This window comes from Xiphophorus maculatus, chromosome 1 (genome assembly GCF_002775205.1).
Source record: "Xiphophorus maculatus strain JP 163 A chromosome 1, X_maculatus-5.0-male, whole genome shotgun sequence".
NCBI classification, from domain to species: Eukaryota; Metazoa; Chordata; class Actinopteri; order Cyprinodontiformes; family Poeciliidae; genus Xiphophorus; species Xiphophorus maculatus.
The window spans coordinates 20,440,003-20,465,507 of record NC_036443.1 but is presented as its reverse complement, the minus strand read 5'-3'; the positions used below and the strand labels follow the sequence as shown (position 1 = coordinate 20,465,507).

General features: G+C 40.2%; 2 protein-coding genes across 12 annotated transcripts in view; both read right to left on the bottom strand.

Annotated features, from left to right (window-relative positions):
• Positions 1 to 10,004, bottom strand: part of plxnd1 (plexin D1) — a 98,602-nt gene extending 88,598 nt beyond the window's left edge. For all 4 annotated transcript variants that reach the window (XM_014471256.2, XM_023333697.1, XM_023333694.1 and 1 more), the window contains exons 1-2: positions 8,619 to 10,004; positions 5,631 to 5,807 (exon numbers count right to left, since the gene is read on the bottom strand). In XM_014471256.2, the coding sequence (XP_014326742.1) occupies positions 5,631 to 5,807; positions 8,619 to 9,830 (1,389 nt within the window). In that variant the 5' untranslated portion in view covers positions 9,831 to 10,004. The remainder of the gene's footprint in view (positions 1 to 5,630; positions 5,808 to 8,618) is intronic.
• A 4,140-nt stretch (positions 10,005 to 14,144) lies between these two features.
• The window catches only part of tmcc1 (transmembrane and coiled-coil domain family 1), a 47,123-nt gene continuing 35,762 nt past the window's right edge, over positions 14,145 to 25,505 (bottom strand). For 7 of the 8 annotated variants that reach the window (XM_023334497.1, XM_023334510.1, XM_023334501.1 and 4 more), the window contains 4 exons: positions 21,630 to 21,887; positions 20,745 to 21,436; positions 18,186 to 18,321; positions 14,145 to 16,228 (listed from right to left, as the gene is read on the bottom strand). In XM_023334497.1, the coding sequence (XP_023190265.1) occupies positions 15,914 to 16,228; positions 18,186 to 18,321; positions 20,745 to 21,436; positions 21,630 to 21,887 (1,401 nt within the window). In that variant the 3' untranslated portion in view covers positions 14,145 to 15,913. Of the gene's footprint in view, positions 16,229 to 18,185; positions 18,322 to 20,744; positions 21,437 to 21,629; positions 21,888 to 22,803; positions 22,986 to 25,505 lie in introns of those variants that run through there. The other variant, XM_023334523.1, reaches the window with a different exon arrangement.

Sequence of the window (25,505 nt, the reverse complement as noted above, 5' to 3'; positions counted from 1 at the left end):
TAATAAGATATTTGTTTAGAGTTTCAAATTAAAGAACATTTTTTATATTGTTGCTTATTAAACCTTTACACAAAAGAGAATGGATATCTATTCTTTGGTGTAAAATTACATTTTTATAGAAAACGATGCCAAAACAGCACAGTTTGCAACCATAACACAAAAGAATTACTAAACAGAAATATTTTTTACAGTAAAACTTCAAAGGACAGCATTTGGTTATTGGCTTTACATTTTAAAGCACTGATCAATTCCTCACCATTTTATCTTATCACAGTGGAGGATCTGAAGAGTCATTTTTGACCCACAAGTTGGAAATTCCTGTTTAGGTGTCATGTCTTGACAGGTTTGTTGCTGTACTATACGCTTTTTATTTCCAAAACTTTGAGGCCTTTACAAAACACTTGCATTATTTTTTTATTTTAAAAAAAAACCAAGCAGTTAAACTTTATTTACTATTTACATGAAATGGATTTAGTTTGGGGTTTTCAGAGTAAAGGTTGCAGATACAAATGAGCCCCTCATTTTACAGATTTTCACATTCTTTTGTCATTTTCTTTCCACTTCATTAGAATAAAAAGTATTTACATTTCTGGCGGTAACATGTCAAAATGGAACAATGTCCAAGAAAGGAGAATATTTCTGCATTGAACTGTACGAGAAAACAAACGTCACCACCTGCTGAGCCAGGCTGGGTAATTTTAAACCGAAGCAGACAGAAGCTTAGTAAAGCCGGATGAAAGACATTGTCTCAGGCTCCAACTATTGCTGTCATTTTTAAACGCCACCCACCACTTCTATAAGCACACACAGTGGGGATAGTAAGCAGCTGTATTGTGTCTTCAGCCTGCGCCCCAGTGACTGTGAACACACGCAGAGAGTGACACAGCGAGAAGCCTGCAAACAGCGGCCCACACACCTGGAAAGGGTAAAGAATAGGAGGTGAGCTGTGGCACAAAGCAGCACCCGGTCAGCCAGCAAAACACCTGCTGCACTGGCAGGTCGCTCTGACTCCATTCTCTATCTATCTTCATGCAGATCAAAGGCTCTATTCAACCAAGGAACGCTCAGCTGCTGTGCACTCATTTTCTCCTGTCCTCTCTCTGTGTGAATATGTTTGGATGTGTACAACCAGGAGAATAAAGATCGATAGAGGTGAGCCAGCAAGAGAAATGTAGTTGATACCAGATACTAACATACACTGCATAAAAGGTCACATTATCTTTCTTTAACCATAGTCTTAAATCAAAATAAACACTTCCAGTTGATTTTTTTTTCTATTTTCTAGATGCCAGAACATGCACACCTGTGGATGAAATTTAAAGCATCGCCTCAAAATACAATAAGGAAATAAAACACACAACAAAACCAAAAAACCTTAAATAGATGCTGGCTGGAACCAGTTAGTTATTATTGACAGGAGAGACAGTTTTGAATGAAGTTGGGCTGAAAGACTAATCTACTCTAAAAGAAACATCAAAAGCCAGACTACCACTTGGAAACACATTCAAGGACGAAGACCTTAACCTTTTTGGGCATGGTTTGGTGTGTGTTCAGCTGTAATGATAATTTTAACATTTTGTAGAAAAAGCTGGGACGCTAGCAAACCTGAGAACCATCACTATGTGATGTACAATGTATACAATATCATGTTGGGAGTGTTTTACTGCAGGAGGGACTGGTGCACTTTTCAAGAAGATGGCATCATGAGGAAAGAACTGGAGAGGAGTTGACATATTAAAGCAAAATCTCAAAGTTTCAATCAGGAAGTTACAGCTTGGTGCAAATGATCCAAAACATACCACCATTTAGGTACAATGAAGCACATGGATAGCAAAGTCTTTCTTTTGGAGGAAACATCACAAAACTTTAAAGTCAGTAAAGGCAGTCTACAAACCCGACTCGGTTACACCAGTTCTGTCAGGAGGAATGGGATAAAAAGTCCTGCAAACTATTGTCTGGTGCTTATACTGTAGAAAGACTTAAAAACTTATTTTCAAAAATCCCACCCTTATTATTCTGGGGCAACCAGAATAATAGCAAACAGAAAGGGCTTTGTTTATCCAAACTGACTTAAAACAGGAAATGTTTAGTATGATTAAATCTTTTTGCACCCTTTATTTCAATATCTGTAGATAATATCTGTTTTCACAGTAAATCAAAGGTGTATTTTTTTTCTATGTTTGAGTCTGAGGTGAAACAAAAGTGGAATCACATGGGGGCGGGGGACGATGAAGTGAGAGAAGGAGGGAGCAAATTTGGATGTGAGAGAGAGAGAGAGCGATAGAGGCGGAAGCTGCCAGACGCAGGAAAATGGAAGTCAGTCGTAATGGGGAGGGAGAGACTTCATTAAAAAAATGCATGTAATTACAAATTACTTCAGTGAGGGCTCTCTCAAAGACAGTAAAGGAGGTCTAACTTAATCTGAACCACTGCTCCCCTGTGTTTAGTCTGAGCCAAACTCACAGTCAGAATCACATTACACACACTAACAGCACCATTAACCTCTGTAACAGCTCTATCCTCAGGGCACACACACGCATGCACAATCATCACCACACATACTAATACGCACACAAACAATCAGAGCCACATACAGCTAAAAAGCACAAAGCAAGTTTGTTGCTGCAAGGTCACCGAAGCACCACACTCTGGATTTAACAAGGTTGACGCACACATGCATAATCTCAGGGTTTGTATCCATCTAAGTAAACACATGGAATCACTAAACCTTCTCGCAATGGCCTGCAGACAAAGTCAAACACCTACAAAACACAGTCGAACCTGTAATCAGGCAAACAGACTCACACAAATACACACTCAGTGCTGTTTAAACCACTCCGACCAAAGTGGTGCATCTGGTTTACAGCAAAAAGCCTCCGGAAAAAAAAACAATTACGACAAGCTCAGTTGGGGCCAAACAATGGACCCCCCCCACCCCCTCTAGCTCCCAGCAGTATGGTTTTAATGCTGTAAAAGGTACAGAGCTCGTGCAAAGCAAGCCTTCAGAGTCGGCTTGCGTTGTTTCCACAGGCATCTGAAGACAGCAGATTGTTGCGCTCGCAGGGATCTCAGTCAGGGGCGACTGGGAATGTGACTGAGACAGGAATTAAGGAATACTGCTAATTAGACACAAGCTGGATGGTTAGTGGATGTGTAAAAGCGCAGGTCGCGGGCCAACACATGGCAGCGCTGAGTCATGCGTCCTGACTGAGTCTCGTTAAAGAGCTTCTCTCACACAATAACCAGGTCTGAGGAACATTAAAGCGCATGATTAGGGCTGCTTAGGGATAGAGTGGTGACAGAGCTGAGAAGATACAGGATGAAAGCAGATAGTCCTGCTTGTTCTCTGAGTGTTTTCTCACACCTTCAGCTTTACCGACAGCTGCAGCAGCCACATCAGAGCATCCGTGCGTGTCTCCTGATCCAACAGTTTTTCCAAGCTTCAAGGCTCAATCAAATTAAAAACTTGAGCTCCTTTCAGAGGGACCATTTTATACAGCAATAACTCTATGACCTGAGGAGTTAGTGCTTTTAGTCCATTTTTTACCCATTGCTCATCATTCTTCACTGGACATTTGTAAAGGATTAAGGCATCCTAATATTTTTTTGTATTGGTGTAAGGAGAGGCTAGCGTATTTCACTAGGATTTAGATGAACATGACTTAATTCATAGTCGCAAAGCAAAAACAGATGTATATAATAGTAAAGTTTTTCTTTAAATTAAAGTCTGAACAACTAAAGTGTGCATTTGTGTTCAGCCCCACCAAGTGTAAGTTTCTGTCCAGATATGTCTCTAACAGCTTTGAACATCTATTTCCACCAATTCTACTTTACAAAATAGCTCAAACTCAATCAGAGAGGATGAAGAGAGTCTCTGAAGATCAATTTTTTAGTCTTAATTGGGTTAAAGTAAGGACTTTGACTAGGCCTTTTTAATACACACATATGCTTCAATCCGAAACACTCTTTGCATATGTGGTTGTTTGCTTAGTTTCTGATTCTACTGGAAGATGACCCTCCACCCTAGTATACCCCACCCTTTATAAGCTCCATAGATGTATTTCCTTCAGATATGATGAAGAGAAGAGAAGAAATTCATATTGTTTTGCAGCATTACTTTAGGGTATATTTATTTTCACCATTGGACATTTGGAATTATGCTGCATTTAAGTTGTCTCGCTATTCAGAGCTGAGAGCTGGAAATGATGTTGCCCCAGGATGAGAGCGTCCTGGTTACAAGTCGGAAAGCATCAAGATTTTCGGTTTCTTTTGCAGCTAACTAGCAAAACAAGGCAAAAACAATATATTTCTCTTTCTGTTTTTTGTGTTGAAACACAAAGGGAACAGATATTTTACAGCAACATGTGTGCCACTGGTTTAACGAGCTACACACCAACAGAGGTGCATAGTTGTCGGTTTATACTGGCAACATTCATTACATTCTGTATGCCTGCAGCCATATTGAAACTCAAGGTTGCTCTGCGAGCTCTGATGTTCCCGGTCTGAGTTCCAGCATCAGCAGGCTGTTTTGTTTTGCTTTTCTGACCGGGAACCTGGAAAATCCAACTTTTCAGTATAACGAGAACTCACCATTACAGCTCTACAATATGTCAAATTAAAGTTGTCATCACAATTCCCATGTGTGTAAATGACTATTTTACTGTAATATTTAGCATGCTGTATTTTAAAGGGAGGTTATTAAGTAAAACTGACTTTTTTTAAGCTCTACGTCATGTTATGGCATTATTACGTTATCGAAAAATACCAGGAATGTTGCTTTGATTTGTTCATGCATGTTTGAGTAATTCTTGCATTTTTAGCAGACATTCGGGATGCCTAAACGCTTGCTCTCATAAAGTAATGCCTATTTCCATAAAGCTAATTCTCGGCACTGCAGTCTCCAGCTGAGCTTCCACCTCAGAGAGCTCCTCTACCCCAAGACTCCCCAACTCAGCTATTGACTAGCAGCAGCAGCAGTAATTAGTTACTTGATTGTGTTATAAAATGGCACCATGTGCATGGAAAATACGCAATGTCTCCCTTTTAAGAACCAAGCATTCAAAGTCTGTATGCCAATAATATATTCGGCCTTTTGGAGGAATTTTCCTGGCACACGATGTCCATAATGATCATATTTTTTACCAGCTTTGATGCAAAAATTAACATGGTTGGGAGAAGAGATAGTGATGAAGGGGGAAAAAATTAAATATTGTTGATAACAATCAGTATTATGACTTCAATACTGCAATACTATCCCAGTTCTATATATTCCAGATATCATTCAGCCTTATTTGGTATTATATATTTGTCCTTGGCTAACAAGCATAAAAAATAATGCAGCAGGATTTAAAACTATTTACACCTCAAATGCATATATAATTAATAGTAATGTGTGTTCCACTAGTACTGACATGTATCTTTTTGCTGAATGTCCCATTTTTCAGCTTAACCACTACCTAAAATAAGTTCTTCAGGATAATATGTTTCAATTTCCTGAGCGAGTCTTCCCAAGGGATCAATAAAGTACAAGTCTAAGTCTAAGTCTAAGTCTATCAGGAGGGGGCCTAACCTTCAGAAATGCATTCGACGAAAGTTTTATTCACCCATAGCGCTGCGACAGTGGGCCTCACCTTATGAAGACATCCGTTACTGGTTCCCAGAAATACCACAGTGTGGTTGTGCACATTATCCACTGAGACCGAACTGAGGTCTTGGAACTCAAAGAGAGGAATGGCCCGAAGGGGCCTCCGTAGAGCCAGAGGGTGCTGCAGGTGGGCGGCGCCGCAGTCCAGCTGCTCAGGCTGTAACTGGAAGAGAAGATGAAATGAAAAAGAGATCAATCCTCATCAGTTTTTCACACAGATTAGAAGACAGGACAGCACAGCGCACAACAGGAGCACGGCGTGATTAATGTCTGGTGGAAAGCAAGTGGTGTGTGATAGGAGCTATCACTCTGGTGCTGCTCGTTCTTCTAAATTACTTTGTGGGCATGTCAGTGAATACTTGAAAAGGGATTACAATGCTCTTCAACACTCATAAGACTTTGCTTTTGTCAAATCCTCGGTAAGCAGTGATAAAACATTAGCGCCACGCTCGGATGAGCACCAGAATCTACTGGGAATTTGCTGAATATTTTAGAACATGCTCAGCCAAAAAGGAAAAGAAAAGAAAGGAAAGAAGTAAAAAGAAAAAGGAGGGAAAAAATTAAGAACAGTGGATATTTCTAGCGTTGTTTCCCACGGGCCCCTTCTGCTCACAGCCTCATCGCTCTTATCATAAATTGTGTCTGACTTTCCCTCAGTGCTGGCCTTCAAACTGTCAAACACAAAAAGGATCACGTGTCCGCAGCCAATAAACGTAAAACCAAAGGGACTAACTTTTCTCCGAGAAGTATTTTTATGACATCAAAAGTAGAAAAACAAATCTGGACTAAATTACATTTGAACAAGAAGTTGTCTATACTGCAAGGGCCTGAGGACCAAGTAGGATGTTAGATCCATTCAGAAAACGGGTCATGGATGGAGCGGCACCGGGGGCCACAGACAATAAGGCGGTGCTGTGGAGCAGGGCAGCTCCCTGGTCACGCCACAGCATCCTTTGACCTTAACTCTGGCAGTATGAACCACAACAACAGAAATCTGGAATTTCATCACATTCCCGATTCACTTTGCCTCCATTGTGTGACGGCATCCAAACAGAGGGTAAATATAGTTTCCAGCATCGACGTTTCCTTAAGGGCAAATATTTAGCCTGGTATTTGAGTGGAAATACAAGATAATGTCTGACCACGGGACAGCAACAAAGCGGCTATTTGTACTCGACCACTGCAACAAAACCTGTGGCTGAGCTATAGTTAGCGGCAAAAACTCACAAGAACAAACTGCAGCAGAAAAAACATAGTAAGCTGTTAACCCTTTCTGTGCTTCAGATTTGATAAGACAGAGAAGAGCGGAGCTGTTAGATGTGAGTGGCGTCTGAACATTCCCACAACCTTTCAAGTGGCTTTAAAGAGCTTTTTATCTCTAATGACCTTTATTTCTTACATAGGAGATCCTCTCTCTGAGCCAGGAGCCTCAGGGCTCAGGAGGTTAACTTTCAGTGTGAGATACAGTTGTCATGTTTGCTCCCTTAGGAACTACATTGCCCTATGTTTCATATGTAAACAAATTCTGTTTCTATGTTTACAACATAAGAATAAAACAAAACGTGTGGATTAGATATCCAAGCATAAAGTAAATTGCAAAAGTATTCATAGTTCTTGATCTTAGACCCACACTTTTTTGTGTATTTGTGATAGAAATACACAAAGTGGAGTCTAATTATCAATGTGTAGGGAAAAAGTTGATTTTAAAAAGTTGGAATAAGTGTTCTGTTGAGGCTTGTTTATCCTTTACGAGATTACAAGTATCTGTTGGAAATAATAACCTTTAAGCAGGTTTTAACCAAACTTTTCCTTAAGCTAACATTTCTGTCCTAGTCATAATGTCAGATTTTTAATTTACAGAAAACAGGCTTTAAACAAACTAGTAGTGAATTAACTTACTGAAATAAGCAAAGTGTTTATATTATAATACTTTAAAATATTGAGATGTACCTGAGCATGATAGTTTATGTTAAGTTTGTAAAACTAGTAAATGGTCTGGGGCCAGGAATCGAACTGGGAACAACTGCATTGAGGACTGCAGTCACTGAATATGGCGCAAAATGCCACATTGCCATTTCGAACATTTTATTTTTATTTTTACAACTAAAAATCTAAAAAGTGTGGTGTGTACCTGTAGTCATCTCTCTGGGTTAGTATTTTATAGAGCAATATTTTGTACAGTTACAAGTCCAACTTTTATTTAGTACATAAAGAGACATCAGTTTTTACCAGTACTTGTTTGGAAAAACAGTTCAAGCTCTCTCAGATTATGTTAATTAAATCTAATTAAGACAACGGTTAATTAGATTTAAGTCTGGACTATGCTTTGTTGGAAGGCCAACCTCCAACCTTCGTTTATGTCATTTGAAGATCCTAATAGGATTTCTTCTGGGATTTCCCTGTGTGTTACTCTATCTGACTTCCCTGTCCCCACATCATGCTGCTGACATCACAGTATTTTATTTAAAGCATGTTTTGTTCATGATGAGATGCTGTGTTTTCTGTAGCACAAAACAATTTGTCTGTTATATTAGATTATATAATCAAGTGGAAATATTTGACTTCTGAAGCCAGTTGGTTGGGTGGAATTTCATTTATGGGTATCTCAGTAAAGGAAATACAAGTGTACACCGCACTTTTCAGATTTCTAACTTAAATAGACACTCCAACCAATGTGGTGCATCTGGTTTACAGCACATAATTGTGTTATTGTGTTTCTTAAAATCCAAGTAAATGAAGTTCCAAAAAGTTCAAGGGTGTAAATAATTTTGCAAACTGTTTATTTTTATAAAGGTATTATTTTTCACAAATTCTGAAATAAAATAACTGCTTGGGTTTTTTTGTTGTTGTTGTTGCTTTTTCTTATGGAGTTTGTTATCCTATTTTTGTTTTTATGGCATTTGTAATCCTAGCTTATCCAGTGTATCGTTTTTAACTTGCTCTTTTAACGTGAAATAAGGTAAATGAACCTTACCACTATGTTTCCCTTCTGGATGCAGACGGCTCCGGAGCCTTGGATCACGCTGTCCAGCACCTGAACATCGCTGCTGGGGGAGTTGGAGCAGTTCCAGCGGCCCTGTCGGATCTCCGCCTCGATGTCTCCAAACTTGAAAGCGCACAGCGCAGACTTTCTGTCCGCCTTGGAGAACGCTCCAAACAGATAGGGCTCCGGGACCCCACCGCTCCCTCCGTGGACCTCCGCGGAGTACACGGACACTAGGCGGTTGTGAATGTTCCCGTTAGCTCCACACTGCAGGGGCATCTGAATGTAGGACTCGGTGAGCTTCTTACTCTCCGACCCGGTAGACTTTCGGGGGATGTCGCTGTCCAGACATATCCGAGCCAGGATGCTGTTCGGCTGGTTCTCCTTGTGGCCCATTGTGGCGTCATTGTTAAAGGCGATGTAGGAGTAAGTTTTCTGGATGAAGGCGTGAACGAAGTTGAGTTTGTTTTTGGTTTTGACCTCTTGTTTGATTTTGAACACATTATCCTCAGAGGGGTTGATGTCATAGGTGAACAGCCTGGATAGATCCTTGATGTTCAGGGAGCGGATTGCGATCTCCGGCGTGTTCTCAAAGCGCAGGTCCTCCTTGCTGTGGTTCTTTGGGAAGAACTGAGTCCCAGCTCCTGTGTATGTGGCCCCGACTAAAAGCCGGGTGTTCCCCCCGTGGCTCTTGAAGATGAGCCCCACTGTGGACGCGTTCGGGTGATTCGCAGCGATGTTCAGCATACTGGGGAAGACGGTCTTTTCGCCTCTAGGTGGGAACTCCACCGCTATCTCTGAAATATTTCCCATCCTCCTCAGCTCGCAGAAGCCTTGGTACACAGATCCACACATCACCACGACCCCCTGCTCCCGGTCGAGCTCCAGGAGCTTGTTGTAGTTGTCAGTGAGGGATTTGGGATGCTCGCACGGAGCCTGGGGCAGCTGTGGCGCATGGCACAACAGGTTGTCCTCCACCGGCCCCGTCCTCTTCTCCACCTCCACGGTCAGGGTCCCATTGAGCTGGTATACCGTGTTGACAGTGGCCAAGTAGACCCTCCTGGACACCGGATCCACCACGAAGTTATTGGTGAGGTTTGGAGACGCGAACGCCTGCTGGATGTGCAGCGCGCTGGCGCTCCTGCGCGTCTCCAAAGTCAGGACGCCGAGGAGCAGGACGGCTATCTCCATCGAAGGAGGCATTCTTCCTTCTGACCGGCTTCCGCGTGTTCTGTGCCGAGGGGTGCATTGAGCAAAGACAAAAATGTATGTTTGTTCCGACGGCGACAATCCGAGAGGAAAGGCTGTTTCCTGCTCAACGGCCGAGCCCAGAATGACGCGATAAACGAGTCGTGTTTCCTTTTTCAGGCTGCCTCCTCTGCCTCTGTCCCCCTCTGCCCGCCGAGCAGCTCAGCAGAGACACATTAGAGCAGTCTAGTTACACATTTTTCTTTAAATAAAACTACTTAAGTGTAACTTTTTTTTTTGTGATGCACAATTTACAGACATTCTCTGAAAACAAAAGTTTGTAGTAGTCATGTTTCTCTCAAATATTGATTAATAAAGAAAGCAATAGCAATACATTTCTAATATAATAAAACTTGCTCTTTCACAGAAGCAGGGGTGTCATCTCATTAACCGTGATGAATGGTGCTGCCTCCCTGATATGACATATACTGTCCTTTGAGAGCACTCTGTCTGCCTGATTGATCTTTGCCCTCATATTTTCGATTTTATTATCAAAACATCAACTCAAGTGCAACAGCTGTTAAAAATACGCTTATTTCAACTTTTACAGTCACTTTTAAAGTTCACACACTGATGTAAAATGCCAAATTTTGCTAAATTAGCAGAATGAGATCGTGAAAGTAACATTTTAAAGAACTTTTTACACCTTTAATGTGTCATGTATCCTGTGCAGCTTTGCTGAAAACATGGAAATCCATTAGGGAAATACTTATAACAATTAAAAATGATGCAGCAGTCTGGTGGCATGGATATGAAAGCACTATATTTGTTTCAAACACAACATCCAGACTTTTTTATGGGAGTCATTCAGCATCCCACATCTTGGTTTACAATATTTACCCACTCAGATTTGCAAAAATGTTCTAAACCTTTCAAATTGTGATGATATCTATTTTAAAGCCACAATCTTTAAGGAACCCCATATATTTTGATTAACTCAATCTAAGCTGTTAATTGATTTATTTTGATGTATGCTTAAGCTCACTGTGAGGCTTAGAACTAAAATCAACTTTAATCTTTAGCTCTCTACCAGACACCTGAATGTCAAGGGTTGTACCTGTCTGATATTTAAACTGCTCCTTATTTTATTCATTTTGACCCAAACTGTTTAGTTCCATCAACCCACATCGTGCTGTTGCCACCACCATGTTCCACTATGGCTATTTTGTTCTTTTGATAATACGGACTGTTGATTTTTGTGCCAAATACTTTTTGTGTAGCATCTAAAAGAAAATGCTTCTCCCTTGTCTTAAGTCAGAGACTGAACTTTTAAAGTTCACACACTGACCTTGTGTGAACTTTCAGAAACTGAACTAAGAAAAGAGTAACTTTCTTAAAACCTATAATTAACTGTCTCACTGAAAACATCTAAAAATAATTTGTTAGTGCCCTTCTCCTGACAGATGCACTGATAGACTTAAGAGGCTCTGCTACCTTTCTGTACCTTAATTTTAAAGATGTGATTTTTAGGAAGATTCTACTAGAACAGCTGGACTGTTTTTCAGGTTAGTGACATTTCAATAGAGAATGTTTGGCATGTACCCAAATAGATTGAATGCTGGTCAAAATCTCCATAGAACAAAGCAACAGTTCAGTCATGTATTATGATTTTTAAAAACCTGGTATTTTTTCACACAAGCGTGCAAACTAATGAGATCCTTTTGAATACAGGTTGCCATCAAGACCAGCCTCCACCACCGCCATCCTGGTATTGTGGTTCCGCTCATCTTGAGGTTAATGACGGGTCACCGTCCCACCTTCTGTGCTCTCCAAATCGCCCGACTCTCAGATTAGTTCTGCAGATCCGAAGGGTTCCGTTTTGGGCACAGAAGGCGCGGTAAGAACCGTGAAAGTGCAACCAGATGGACGCGTAAAGCGCACCTTTCCGGGCTCTGACATCTACTGCGGATTTCTTTCAAGTCATAAATATTCAAGCCCAAACACATGCGACCCCCACTCCAAAAATATATTAGAAAATGTGAATATGGTTTGCATTTTTGAAATCGGGATAAAGTGTGCATATGCTCACATCTCTAAATAGAATACTTGGTTGTGGAACCAGCGAGTGAGACGCTGCATAAATCAGCTCGCAGGCGAGCCAGAGAAGTGTTATCTCTGAATACACGCAATAATTAAAGTTGATGCTAAATCGTGTGGAATCGCCCTGTGCCAATTTAACGTGGACTCCTCTGGGGACAAAACTCGCTCTCTCCTCTCTCCTCCCTCCCCCCGGTCACTACTTGCAGCTTTCAGCTGGACAGATAAGTGCACCACGCGTGTTTTCCTTGGCGCACAGCCATGCGCATCAAATCTGGCTGCGTGGAAGGGGAGGAAAGTGATAAAGTGCAACATCATTACCTTTAAACTGCACGACACAATGAGTAAGATGCAGGTGAACCGTGGTAGGTGTTTTAGGAGGAATGCAGCCAAGATTGGGTCAGACGGGTCAGCATCAAATACCCTCAGCCGGCCGTTAAAATGCAACGGCAGTAAAACAAGGAGGAGTTCGCGCATTTATCATTAGAACACTCCCAGTCGTGACCCATTTAGCACATAACCTGTTTCCTTCTTGATAAGGAGCAACAGCTATTTATGTTTGGACCCCATCTCTCTTGAAGCACACTATATATACGCGTTCATGAGCGTCTGATATATTAGTGAAATGCCTGATGAAAGAGCACCATCTAGTGGCTGGAATATAAAATCTCTAAAAGTACAAAATTCTGAAAACAATTACCAGATATGGCTCATCATGTTATTGTAATTGATACGAAACAAATGTCAAGTGACATGTTCAAGAGGGTTAATATGGCAGGCAGCAGAGGGTGAAACCATGTGAATCAGCATTCCTTAGACATTTTTCGCTTACAGTAGGAAGCCAGAGTACCCAGAGAGAACCCACATATGCACAGGGAGAATTATGTAAACTTCATGCAGAAAAACCAAGAAAGACTCAAACTCAGGATCTCCTTGGCAACAGTGGTACCATCTGAGCAGCCCCATTTAAACGCTAAACATCCTAGATTTACATTTGAGTTCTGAGATAATTTTACATCACAAATAGAAACAAATATATATTTTAAGTAAACAAATAAAATAAACAGCCAGATTCAGGTTAAGAACTCTCTTTCCACTCCCCGGGATACTCATACGGATTAGAGGTTTGGCTCGATTAAACCTGCAGGAATTTGTCACATGAAAAATCCAATAAATCCTTCAAGCTTCTCCAAATTCGATGGCTTCATCCTTAGTTCATCACACAGATTTCCAATAGACTTCGAGTGACTATCCTGTCCAGCACTGATGTGTGTCTTAATTTGATTTTGAAAAGGATTTTCTTCTACCTAAATTTATTTTGTAGGGAGACTCTGAAGGGACATTGAAGGAAAAAAAAAAAAAAGCAAAATTTTGGTGCTCACCAGAAAGTTTATTTTTTCCTTCAATGCCCCTTTAGGGGCTCCATATTTATAGGCTTCTTAACTCTGTATTATTTTTGTTTTAAAATACCAGAGTTTGCCAATTATTTTACATATCTTTTTCTGTCTAATGACATCAATATAAAATCTGGTAATATGATCATTAACTCAGTACTCAGGCAGCATTTTATGGAATACTTACTTTTTCTTGAGTAAAAATAGGCTGAAGTAGTGCTACACTTACTTAAGTACGGTTTCTGAGTATTCTACCAACCTCTACCTAAATAATCTCCATCAATGATCTCTTCAGAAGGATTTCCACTTCTGAAGAAAAAGCCCCTTTAAAGTTTGGTGCTAAACATTCAAACAACATTGTCTGGCCCGATGTCATTGCCCACACCATGTTTACAATACGAATGGCTCTACATCCTCAAAACACAATATCAAAATTGAAATTTGGTGGTGATAAAATCCAATTTTGGAAGGATGAGTGAATAAATGTGCCAGGACATCATTTAAATCCCCCTCTGGCATTTTAGAATGTTTCAAAATAAAAATGTTGACGTGTCCCATTGTACCTGGTTGTACTCTATGCCTTGTAGATAAAAATTGTAATAACAGGAGCGTGCCGTGGTGGCGTAGGGGTTAGCGCGACCCATATTTGGAGGCCTTGAGTCCTCGACGCGGCCGTCGCGGGTTCGACTCCCGGACCCGACGATATTTGCCACATGTCTTCCCCCCTCTCCTTCCCCGTTTCCTGTCAGCCAACTATCATGTAAGGGACACTAGAGCCCACAAAAGACCCCCTGGAGGGGTAAGAAAAAAAATTGTAATAATGGTTGGGAAAAAAAGCTTAGTTGGGAATGCACTTTATTTATTCCACACTTAGAAAAGGACATCAGAAGGCACTGAAGTGGTTTAGCACACAACCCTACATTATAGGTGTTATTGAAAAAGTCATGCAAGGTTAATGGTCAGCTCACTCAACTCAAATGCTCTTCTCCTCATCCCAAAATAGAACAGATGAATAAATACATTATACATTTTTAAAATCTGTTTATCTTGAGGGAATCCGAGTTTACAATGATTTTGACACAAAACCTTCTGAGTTCTTCTTTGTTGGTTTTCTCGTCAAACCACGATGAGGGTGATCCTGACCTGAGTCAACTTTTCCTTTTCAAATCTCTATTGAAGATTTGTTAAACTTCAGCCTGACACGTGCTGTCACAAGCAGTGCTAAAGTGCGGCTGTACAGTTTTGATGATCAAGCTCATAAATCTGCCACTGAAAGTCCAGGAGGCGGTGTGGGGGGTTCTACTACATCATGTAGAGCCTCTGACTTGAGAACTAGGAGCTGCGTCCCTGACGATGTACATTCATGTACATTCATGCCATATGTGAAAAGTGCAGAGCATCGCCTTAGTTGTGCCAGTCAGCCCGGTTTCAACTCAAGTTTGGCACTGGGTGTTTACAAATACAGAGTTAGTGCTAAAAAAAATAAATAAATAACTGTTCATACACAGGGAGAATGTTTTAGTACTGTGTTAAAAACAGACAGTGTGTGCATTTGCATGGCAGTGGAGATTACTTGCACTGTCGATATTAGGCAGCATCATTGCTGATCCTGCCGAGACGGGGCTGGATGAGCACCAGCGGTCTCTTTTCCCTAAACTGATCATATCAAATATGGCAGGTGGGAGGCAATTATCCTGCCAAATTGATTTTAGATGGACAACAGCGCTCCGTCATTGCTTTTAGCAGCAAAACCGGTTTGCATGTAATTTTCTTAATGACAACAAGCGGCTTTGTTTCCGTGTTACACATATGGCAGATGCTTGAGAATCAACAGATGTTCTCTGTTTATGGGTTGTTTTCTTTTTAAACGGCAAGCAGCATGTCTTCTTAAGTCTTCATCTATCATTCATAACCTTCATTAATCAAGTTTCTTCCACTTAAAAAGGGAGCTAAATCGAAGCAGGTGATCTTAGCTATCAGAAATGCTAAGAAAACACAACATCATCTTAAGTTATCATGACACAAAAGCCATATTCAGTCCTTCTGAACCAGTTCTTCACAGCAAAAATGGACCAACTCCCAATAAAGTTCATAGCCATAGTTCAAATCTACCAAGCACAGAAAGGTAAGAGTTCTCTTCTTCTCCTAAAAGCAATCAACCACATTCCCACATGTCTCTAAAATTAGACTGAACCTTTAGGCTGAGGCGTCAGCCCAGTTTCCTGACTAAATTCTCCTCTGTGTAAAAGGAGAAGGTCATAATGCTACATGGTACTGAATAAAATAACAATGGAAATTAAATATTATTAGAAATAACATTATAATCAATTAAACTCCAAAGACAAAACAGTAGAGTTTTGCATCCTGTGAGGGATAACACCATATTGTTTCATTTTAGAACTGTAAACAGTTTTCTCCTTCCTCAGTTTGAGTATCATCAGCTGTTCTCCACCTCTTCCTCTCTATCTTGGTTCCAGGTTATGTCCAAATGTGCTCAGAGTGCATGGCCAAGCAGCCATCTCAACGTAATCACATTCTCTGAATCTCCTGCGTGACTGCAGTGACAGTATAATCATCCGGCGACACCAAAGCAAAGCGCCAATCTGGTCATCCCGGGGGCTGCAGTGCACGATGCGTGTACCCCGACAGCGCGTCCCAGTTTCGCCACAGGAAGGCGAGCAGGAGAACAACGATGATGGTGGAGACGGAGCGTGAGCGCGTCCTCATCAGCGGGACCACACAGTTGGCCACAGTTGAGACAAAAACCAGAAGGACGGCCATAAGGGCCAGCAGGACATTGATAAGTTTTCCCAGGAGGGTCCGGGCTGTGGCATTTTCCAGCCCCTCTAACTGGTCGACCTGCTGTTGCTGCTGCTGGAGCTCCATCTTAGAGATCCTGGTCTGACACGCCTCCAGAGCATCCTGTGGAAAATGACACCCAGAAGGGAAATGGTCAGCCAAGAAACCATTTTTATAAATAAAAACAGCAACTTGAAGTAAACATACAACCCGCTGGGTCTGCAGTGTTCTCATTAAAATGAACCACGCTACACACAAGTACTTACCATGTTTTATGTTTTAAATCATACTAAATGAAATGACCTGTCCAGGGTGTACCCCGCCTCTTGCCCGAAATGTTTGCTGGAGATAGGCACCAGCACCCCTCCCGACCCCTCTAGGGACAAGGGTGTAAAAAAAATGGATGGATAATACTCAGATCTGCATGTCAGACAAGCAGAGTTTCCAAAACCTGGGTTGTCAGAGAAAGAGATTTTTGTCACAGTTTGGTGTCAGCTGGACAACAAACAAGACATCATCCGATTTGTAACATCAATACTCATATTGACTCAGTTGAGAGTTCATTTTTAAGCTGTTATTTTGTCTTCAAAATTATTCATAAGGTTAATTATGTAGGTTAACAACCACAATATGAGAAAAGCAAAAGCCAATAAATAATGTGTCAATTTACCAAGCTCAGACGCACATAAAAATTTAGCTTTAAAAACTTCAACACAATGAAAATCACCTGATAGGTCAATGGCAACCATGAGCTGCCCCTTTAATGTGGATAGGCAGCTGTGTAATTAAGTAACTGATCATGTGACAGACACATCACTTTTCAGACTGACATGGCAACATTTTATAGCAAAAAGAATCCACTTCCACAAGATAAAGTATAGAGAAACATCAATCATCCAAAATGTCTAATCAAATAAAATTTGACTGAATGTCTTTAAAGATATATAATGTCTTTTTAACTGGTAGACATTGCAGCTAAACTGGTTTGAACAACCCTCTTATTCCAACTTTAACGTTGTTGGAGTTTTTACTTCTTATTTTTACTAGTTTTTTTGCAGACTAGTTGACGTTTTCTTTATTTAAGACTTTTTTAAACCTTATTTACAATTTTTTTAAATTATTAATTTATTTATAAATTTCAGTGGGAATAACACCGTTGCAGCCTTCGTCATTATCCTTCTGTAATTTCATGATTGGCTGGTTTCTCTTTGTTTTGGTTTTAGTTATTATTATTATTTTTTAAATATAGCACCTTAACAGTTCAACAACAGACCAAAAATCCATATTACATTGAAAAACGGGTTCAAAGTGTTGATGGAAGTGATGGAAGTGCATAATTCACAGGTTTCTAGCACTCTCTGCTGTCCGAGTAAGGAAGAGCAGCCAGAAACAGCTTCAGCTGTGGGTTATGGGGAGACATTTACCCAAAACTCTAAAACTCAAGCCCATAACGCCAGCAGGGAAGCATAGAGTAACATGAGACTACTACAAGGAAATGCTTTTGTTTTGGACCAACAGGATTCTTTAGACAGATCTTCATATTGACAGTGTTTACACTGTCAACATGGAAGGCAAGATAGAGCCACTGACTGTTGCAGGGTGTGTGCCCACCTCTGTTTAACACGTGTCTGACCAGTCTGTAATACCTTACCACTGCTTAAAATTGGAAGCCACACATGTACAACATGTTGTAGTAAAGTACCTACAACATAGGGCAGTTGTAGCTCCAAATAAGTAAACAGTTTAAAAGGAAACAGTAATTACTAAAAGCCAGCACATTGTGAGTAGTCAGTTATCATTTTTGGCCTATAAAAACACTTGATAAGTGTGTGGGGCGAGATAAGAATATGGAACAGAATCTTCAGACACACAATTAGAGAATAATTTATCTAATGAATAGTAGTTATTTTTACTAATAAATATTTCAGCTCCAGTCAGAAGTGAGACCCATCATCACTGTACTTTATTACCCAGCAACTTAAGAATATCTTAATTTATCTACATACTACGTTGCAAAATAATCATACGTTTTCTTTTATCATCAGTGAAGTTGTTGTGGACATAGGTTTGATGGGCACACCTGGATGTCTCGGGCTCTCTCGTAGGACTGATAGGCGATCTTCTCCTCCATACTGGCCAGGTCCTGTTTGAGGTTGAGGATCTCGTTCTGATGAAGTTCCGTCAGGTCGTTCAGCTGTTCCTCCAAACGCTCACACCTAAAGACACATGTAAAGAAAACACACGTGAGTTCCTGAGCCATAATTAGCTTAAACCACGAAGGAGGAAAAAAAAACCCACACACATGCAAGCATTAGCAGAAACAGGCCAAGGGGCATTTGACCACATGGCACCTGACTGAACTGATGACTTGTCCTGATAAGATTAGGATGCGCTTACTCATCTCCTCATTCAACTGGCCAACCACAGGGAGAGTTACCAGAATGAGACTGGCCAATGGCATGAACCCAGTGGGAGGAGGGGGATCTAAACTCATGTTTGTTTGGGGCTCAGACAAATGGACTGAATAACCATGATTCATATGATTGTTTCTTTTCAGAAATAATGGTATACAAAAATCTCTGGAGTTTCAACACCCTACAACTACATTTCCTTTTTTTAAACAAATTGTTGGGACATTTCAACTTTTAGAAACCACCCTGTCCTGAAAAATTCTTGGCAAAGGTAAATTCTACAAAGGCTTCAGTTTAAAATGTCTTTACGTTAGAGCTCCTTAAAGAAAAAGTTTAACCATGTTAAGACAGTACATTTTGGTTTCTGTTGCTTTTATTTCTTCGTTTTCAGTGAGTTGAAATGCTGTCGGGCTTTAGACTGAACAACAATAAAAAGGAGAGAAAATTCTTAAGAAATTTAGATGGCCTATTAAACCCAGCATGATATAAATTCAAATAAAAATGTTCTCAAATGTTTTGCTTAGGCCCAAGCATAAATTTGTTTTGATATTTTGACCCTTATTTTGAAAGGCCAAGAAAAACTCCTTCCTCATGCCTGCTTTAAATCCATTACCAATATCTACCCTACATATGCACTTTTTCAACAGTGTTTTGTTCAAACAATTCTTTGTTCATCAAGTTCAGTGGTTCATCTTGGTTCCCAGGGCTTGTTGTCTTGCATGTTTCAAATGCGTCCCTGATCCAGCACACCTGATTTAAATGACCTCCTCCGCGTGCCACCAAGTGCTAAAGAGGCTTGTTAATCACTTGTTCATTTAAGTCAGGTGGTTGAAAGTAGAACCTTTAAAAATCTAAACAACTTAATGTTTTCCCCTCTTCATCAATGCTCAGTGAAGGTTTTTTTTTAGCTTCGTTTGGAAAATTCAACATAAACATGTTTTAATGCCCCGTTTAGGCTTGTAAGTGCTGTGGAACCTATCACAGTAATCAAACCCATGAAAGATGTAGGCTTTTATTTTAAGGAGTATCTGTAGACTTTAATTTGAAAATTAAACAATAATTTTTTGATCATTGTGCTAATCTTCTATTTAAATGCATAACTTACATTTGAAATAATTGGAACTGTGAAATATAGACATTTTTATTGTGAAGAGTATTTATTGAAATGCTAAATCTACTAATTTCATACTTATTCCAATAATTATCCAACTTATAAAAATTGAGTTTCTTTCTTTGACGATTATCCGCTAGCTTTATTTAGAAATTTCAAATAAATCCTTTGTTAATAGCTGGAAGAGGCCCGAAAGTTGAAAACTAATCTTTTAATAATTCAACATACTGAGACTGAGTCTTTTATTTCAAAGAGTATTTGTTAGCTTAGATCTGAAAATGTTAAAGTAATGGCTTGTTATTTCCATGAAATTCATGATTCTTCATTCATTGCTTTGGCTGGAAGCAACAATTGTGATTTACTGAGTTGGTGGCATTTACTGAATATAATAATGTTGGAATTAGTTGCTGAAGAATTATATTATCTCTGGTGGTTTATGGACGGGTATTTCCCTGCAGACAGGCCAGAAAAAACCTGGTGGTCAGTCCTTCATGGTGGAAATGACTTTAGCCTTATTGGAAAAATCTGACTGCTCTGGGCCGGGACATTTTAGGAAGAAATATGTCCAATATTTCTTTATCTGACCTCAATGTTTGTGCCCTCATGTTGGAACATTCTGGAGGAATGTGAATGTGTGTCTTAAGCCCAGAGTCTGAATGCAGGCCAGGGGAAAAGAGTTGATAGAAACATGGGGGTCTGAGTACTGAGAAGACACAAGGGTGTGGATGCATTTGTCACCTTATTAGAATTACAGATTAGATGACAACTGCTACCTACAATAAAAATTATATTACAGTATAATCTGTAAAATTTGTCTGACAAAAGGTCTTATTTTTAACAGTCAGTATAAAAGGTGCAATTCTTTATTAGTAATAAGAGACTAACTGCTCTATAGATAGAAACCTATCTATAGAGCATTTCTAAATAATTAGAAATGCAATTACCAACAGAGATGACATCACCCGGATGGGAATAAAGAAAATGTGTCAGCAGGTGCTTCCCAGTTTCCTGCCGGTTAATTCTAGCAAATTTCTTCCCAACCATTGATTGTGATCATGTAAACCTCTCCGGAATGTGTGACACACACTATGACATTCTTGAATGTTCTCCAAGTTACCTGAAGCGTTCCTCCTGCAGAGCTTGCATAACGACTGTGTAGTCTCTCTGATAGTTGCTCTTCAAACTCTCCAGGCTCTCCTCGAGCCTTGTCTGACCGTCCCTCAAGTCCTGCACTTCCTGTAGCAGCATGTCTAAACTGGAGCCCTGGCTTCTCTCCAGTGTGTTCCCCTTAGAGCTTGGAGGACCCCCTGGAGCCCCAGTGGTGCTGTTTGCCCCAGCTGAACCCGAAGTAGCACTAGAGCAGTCGTCGTCACTTATGTATTTGGGACTCAACTGGAGATGATGGCCAGCATTGGTCAGGGATCTTCCGCCACCACCAGTTACCCCTTCTTCCACCGAGGGGTCGTCTAACGAGTCTTTGAGGTTGGGGATGTTGTCGGCACTACCAAATTTGTTGCGAATGAGCGAGGCGATCTCCCGTGGCTTGGAGACGACAGCGCCTGCAGCAGAGTGAGTGGCTTGGGAGAAGCTGGATAGGCCTCCCTTCACGCTGTCCACCACGCCCTCGCTAAAGCCGCTGACTTTGGCACCAACGTCCTTGAGGCCCTGCTGCATGTCCCGAAGAACATCTTTGGGTTGGCGAGGGATTCCATTGTGCTCCACTTCCCTCAGCTTCCGGTGGTAGTGCTCAAGCTTCCTCTGCAGCTGCTGGATGGTCTGCGCTGACTTCTGGTTCTTTTTCTCAAACACCTGCCAGGTAACAGAATGTGTTAAATCACAAAGAATGACACATTTTACTTACTATTAAATGCAATGTGCAACCTTCTTTTCAGCTTAAAGGCATGCACAGATCGATTCAACAGAATTTATTGTGATGAAGTGATTGTGCAAATACATCTGATCAAATTTGAAACTAAATAATCCCAAACTTTTGGTACCGTACCTGTTTGATACGCGTGCTTTGCTGTTTGTCAGCATTGTTGGCTAGTTTGAGGTATTCTGCAACATTATCGTCCCTTGCCGTCTGCTCAATCTTAATCTGCTCTGTGAGCTTGAGGATCTTCTGCTGCAGCTGAGCGATAGCCTGTTTTGTGCGCTGAGGGTCAGGTGTGCCATCCTCACCCGAAGGGAAAGAGCTGTCTGCTCCATATGAAACAGCGAGGGGTGTCTGGCCCAACCCGCTCACCTCTAGCCGGTCAATCTGAAGCAAACAGAGAGGAACTTTAGAGTGGGTAAAGGGGCATGACGTAAGGCACTTGAGTAACTAGCAAAGTTGCATATTGTTTGTTCTTTTTTTTTTTTTTTATTTGCTGACATGTTTTAAAAAATTAGGTTTCTGCTTTTTCGGGGGCCTGCAGCTTGGAAAGCGGAAAGTGAGACAGCTGAAAAGGCAACTTGTGGTCAGTTTGTTTGAAGAGGAAGATGCCAGTTATTAACTTCCCAATTATCAGTATATGAAGAAAAGAAACTGGAAGAAATAACTCATCTTCACACAAATCTGAGGTACCCACCCATTGGTGTACTTCTTGTTTTGTACATGCTGCATGTTGGTAAAATCTTGTAAATAACTGTTATTCTCACAAAAATAGAAAACAGGCTCTTAATGTCTTTCTTTAATGTTTTTTATTTTATTTTATTTACCAAATAAAGGGTGTTTTTATTTTTATAACAGGTAACAAGTCTAACAGGAAATCTCGGCTTTATACAGTTCTTGTGGATTACTTTCCAGACTGTGACCTAATTTTGTCTGGTGCCCTATAAGTATTAGTAGAGAAATCAAAGTCACCATATAAATTGAGGTTTTTCTACAAGAAGTCTACCTGAGATAGTAATGAGTCTATCACCTGCAGTCGCAGGCAAAGGATGTGATTCATTTCCTGAAACACCTCAAGCAAAAGTCAGACCTGCTCTGACTGATGAAAGTAACTGCCCACCAGGAGCTCAGAAGCATGATACTATTGCACAGCCAACAATGCACTCAGGAAGAAAAAAAAACTATATATTATGATTACATGTAACTCAATTTAAGCTTTGTTGTTAAGTGTTTACGCATATACACATTATTACACTCGAAACCCCTATCTCTCCTGCAAACTTGTGCTATAACTACAGCTCACCTTTCCATTCCTCAAACGGAGAAGTTGTTCCCAGTACATTTTTTTCCTCCCAGTAGCAACCAGCTCTGTATTTTCATTAGTCTAGATTCGTTTAAGTTTCAGTGAGTAAAACTCCCAGACGGTTTGCTCTGTCGTTACATTTCACTGAACGCTCCAGTCGCTTCTACCCGCGCGACTTGATGTGAAAAGTTTAAATCACACCTGAAACTCAGTTAGAGGAAGCCCCGCCCTCTTCTCCCTCCCCCTCAGAGCCCAGGAGTGACATCATCCCCGGCAGCTGTAGGGCACGCGCAGCAGCCCGTCATCTTCGGAGAGCGCAAATAGATCAGGTAGGGATTGTTTTTCACCGACTCAAGATAACTACGAGAGCAGTCATTATGAAACAAAAAGCAACGCTTTATAATTAAGGCTCAAAGAATCCAATCCAATTCTGAGCAACTTTTAATGCTTGATAAAACTGTTCAAATCATCGCCACTACAAACACTTTGATAATGTTGAGCAACAAAATGCACAATGAGCTTTATAAATGGAGCCATGTAACTTTTACATGTCCATTTAAACAACTGCAATGTTATCAAAATGCTAGCATATTACACAGCCAATTACATAAAGTAGAATTTTTAATGTAGAAATGCGCAAACTCAGGAAGAAGACTGCTGACTCAACAGCTGTCCAGCATACAGTTGCCTACACAAAGAGGGCAAGCCACAAAAGCCATTGCTAAAGAAGCCTGAAAAGTTGAGTGAAAAGAAAATGAAAGGTTGGGAAATGTGCACAAGCATAACAGGTTGATGGTTGGATCCTTTATTAATACCAGAAGAGAATATACTTTGCCTTAGTATCATGTAACACGAATTTGAGAACAAGGAACATATAACTTATGAGGTTTGAGATATATGTACATAATAATAAAGAGTTGTATAAAACTTTGAGTTCGTAACAAAAAATAAACAATTTAGAATAATAATGTATTTTTTAAAAATGTTATAGAATATTAACAGAGAGGTTAAAATTTTATTGATTACTTTTTGTAGTTGGTTTGAGCTCAAATCAAAGTATAGATCAGATCTCTGAATATAATACATCTCTGAGGCACTCTATGCTCTTCTGACAGACTCAGTTATACAGCAGGGAACCAAGCTTTCTGGTTCAACCTACCTATTCACTGGAACAAAATCGGTGGGAAGATCAGATTGGAAAAAAAAACTTTTAAATCCCTTTTAGCATTTTATAAGCTTATATCTTAATCACTTATTTTAACCTATATATTAAATAGAATACTGGTTTCAAATTATCTTATACAGCTAGTATATTCTATTAATATATTAAATATATTTGCAATGTGCAAATCATGTAATTGCCACAGTTTAACCAGAAAAGTCCAGACAGTCCTGGTTAGAATGATGGCATAATATTTACAGGGTTACAAAAACTGGTAAGAAAAAAGGGAAACCAGTTCCTAGTATTCTTCCAACTGGGGCTACAGGTGTAACTGGGCTACAAAACAAGATTGTACCAACTCCCAGTCTGTCCTTTCTGCCTGTCCATAGAAAGAAGCAAGAAAAACCAGTTTGGCACCCATTTACACAACCTGACACACAAACATCCATCCTTACGCGCATTCCTCCATATAGGTCAACAAAAAAATGTTTCAGGTGTTTTTGTTTTGTAGAAAAGGGGTTTTCCCTTTTTATGAAATCTTTTACATGTCTGTAAAAGGTAGCATTATACAGAAAAAACAAAAAACAATCGTGAGTTAACTTACACATGCTGTATAAAGAAAGACTCATTTGTGATCCTGCCTACTGACTCCTTGGTATACAATCCAATCAAATGAATCAAAACTAGAATAGCTTGCCAGGCAAGCAAAAAAAAAAAAAAACAACATAGTGGCTCCTGGTCTCTGTTTAGCTCTAGTTGAAAATAGTATTAATAACTTTATGGGGGTCTTACTTCATTCACAGAGGCCCTGCAAGGAGTAAATCTGAACACTGATCAGCTATCTCCAGTTTCACCATTGACAATTATCTGATTAATCAAATACATCCCCTCTAACAGAAGATAAAAAAGGGCAAAGGACAAGTGGCTGAACTCTAAACTGCAGTACACTGTAATGCAGCACAGATAGGGGCTACGGATACTGTGATAAGAAGGCCCAGTCATCTGTACAGACTGGCACCAAAACCAAACCCTGTCAATGATCAAAGAAAACATCCACAGTGAGACGTAGTGGATGCAGACAATTGGAAGGGCAGGTGATTTCCAAAGATGGAGTCCTTGTTTCAATGATCTATAAATAGGGGATGTATACTTTATGATTGGTCTCAGTGTGGTCACAATCCAACATTTTAATAATGAATGACACAGCCATATTCCAAAACATACAGTACACAGTCTTCACTGGCATCTCACATGAAGGAAAGTGTAATAAATTTCCAAGAGCAGAGTCATCTGTAAATAGCAAAGTTCTGTAACTAATCATGCATGTAATTAAAGATTGTCAGCCGAAGGATGAAGCTAATTCCCTTGGGTTAACTAAGCCAAACATATTGATATGCAGACTCACTGAAGCAAGAAGTGACTGGCTTCATCACTGGAGTCTGTGTAGCCTAATAACAGAAGCTGATGGCTTGTAATAGAGGGGTGAACTCAATGTTCCTCTGCTCTGATTAGTCTTTATTAGGAAAAAGGACAGACTGAG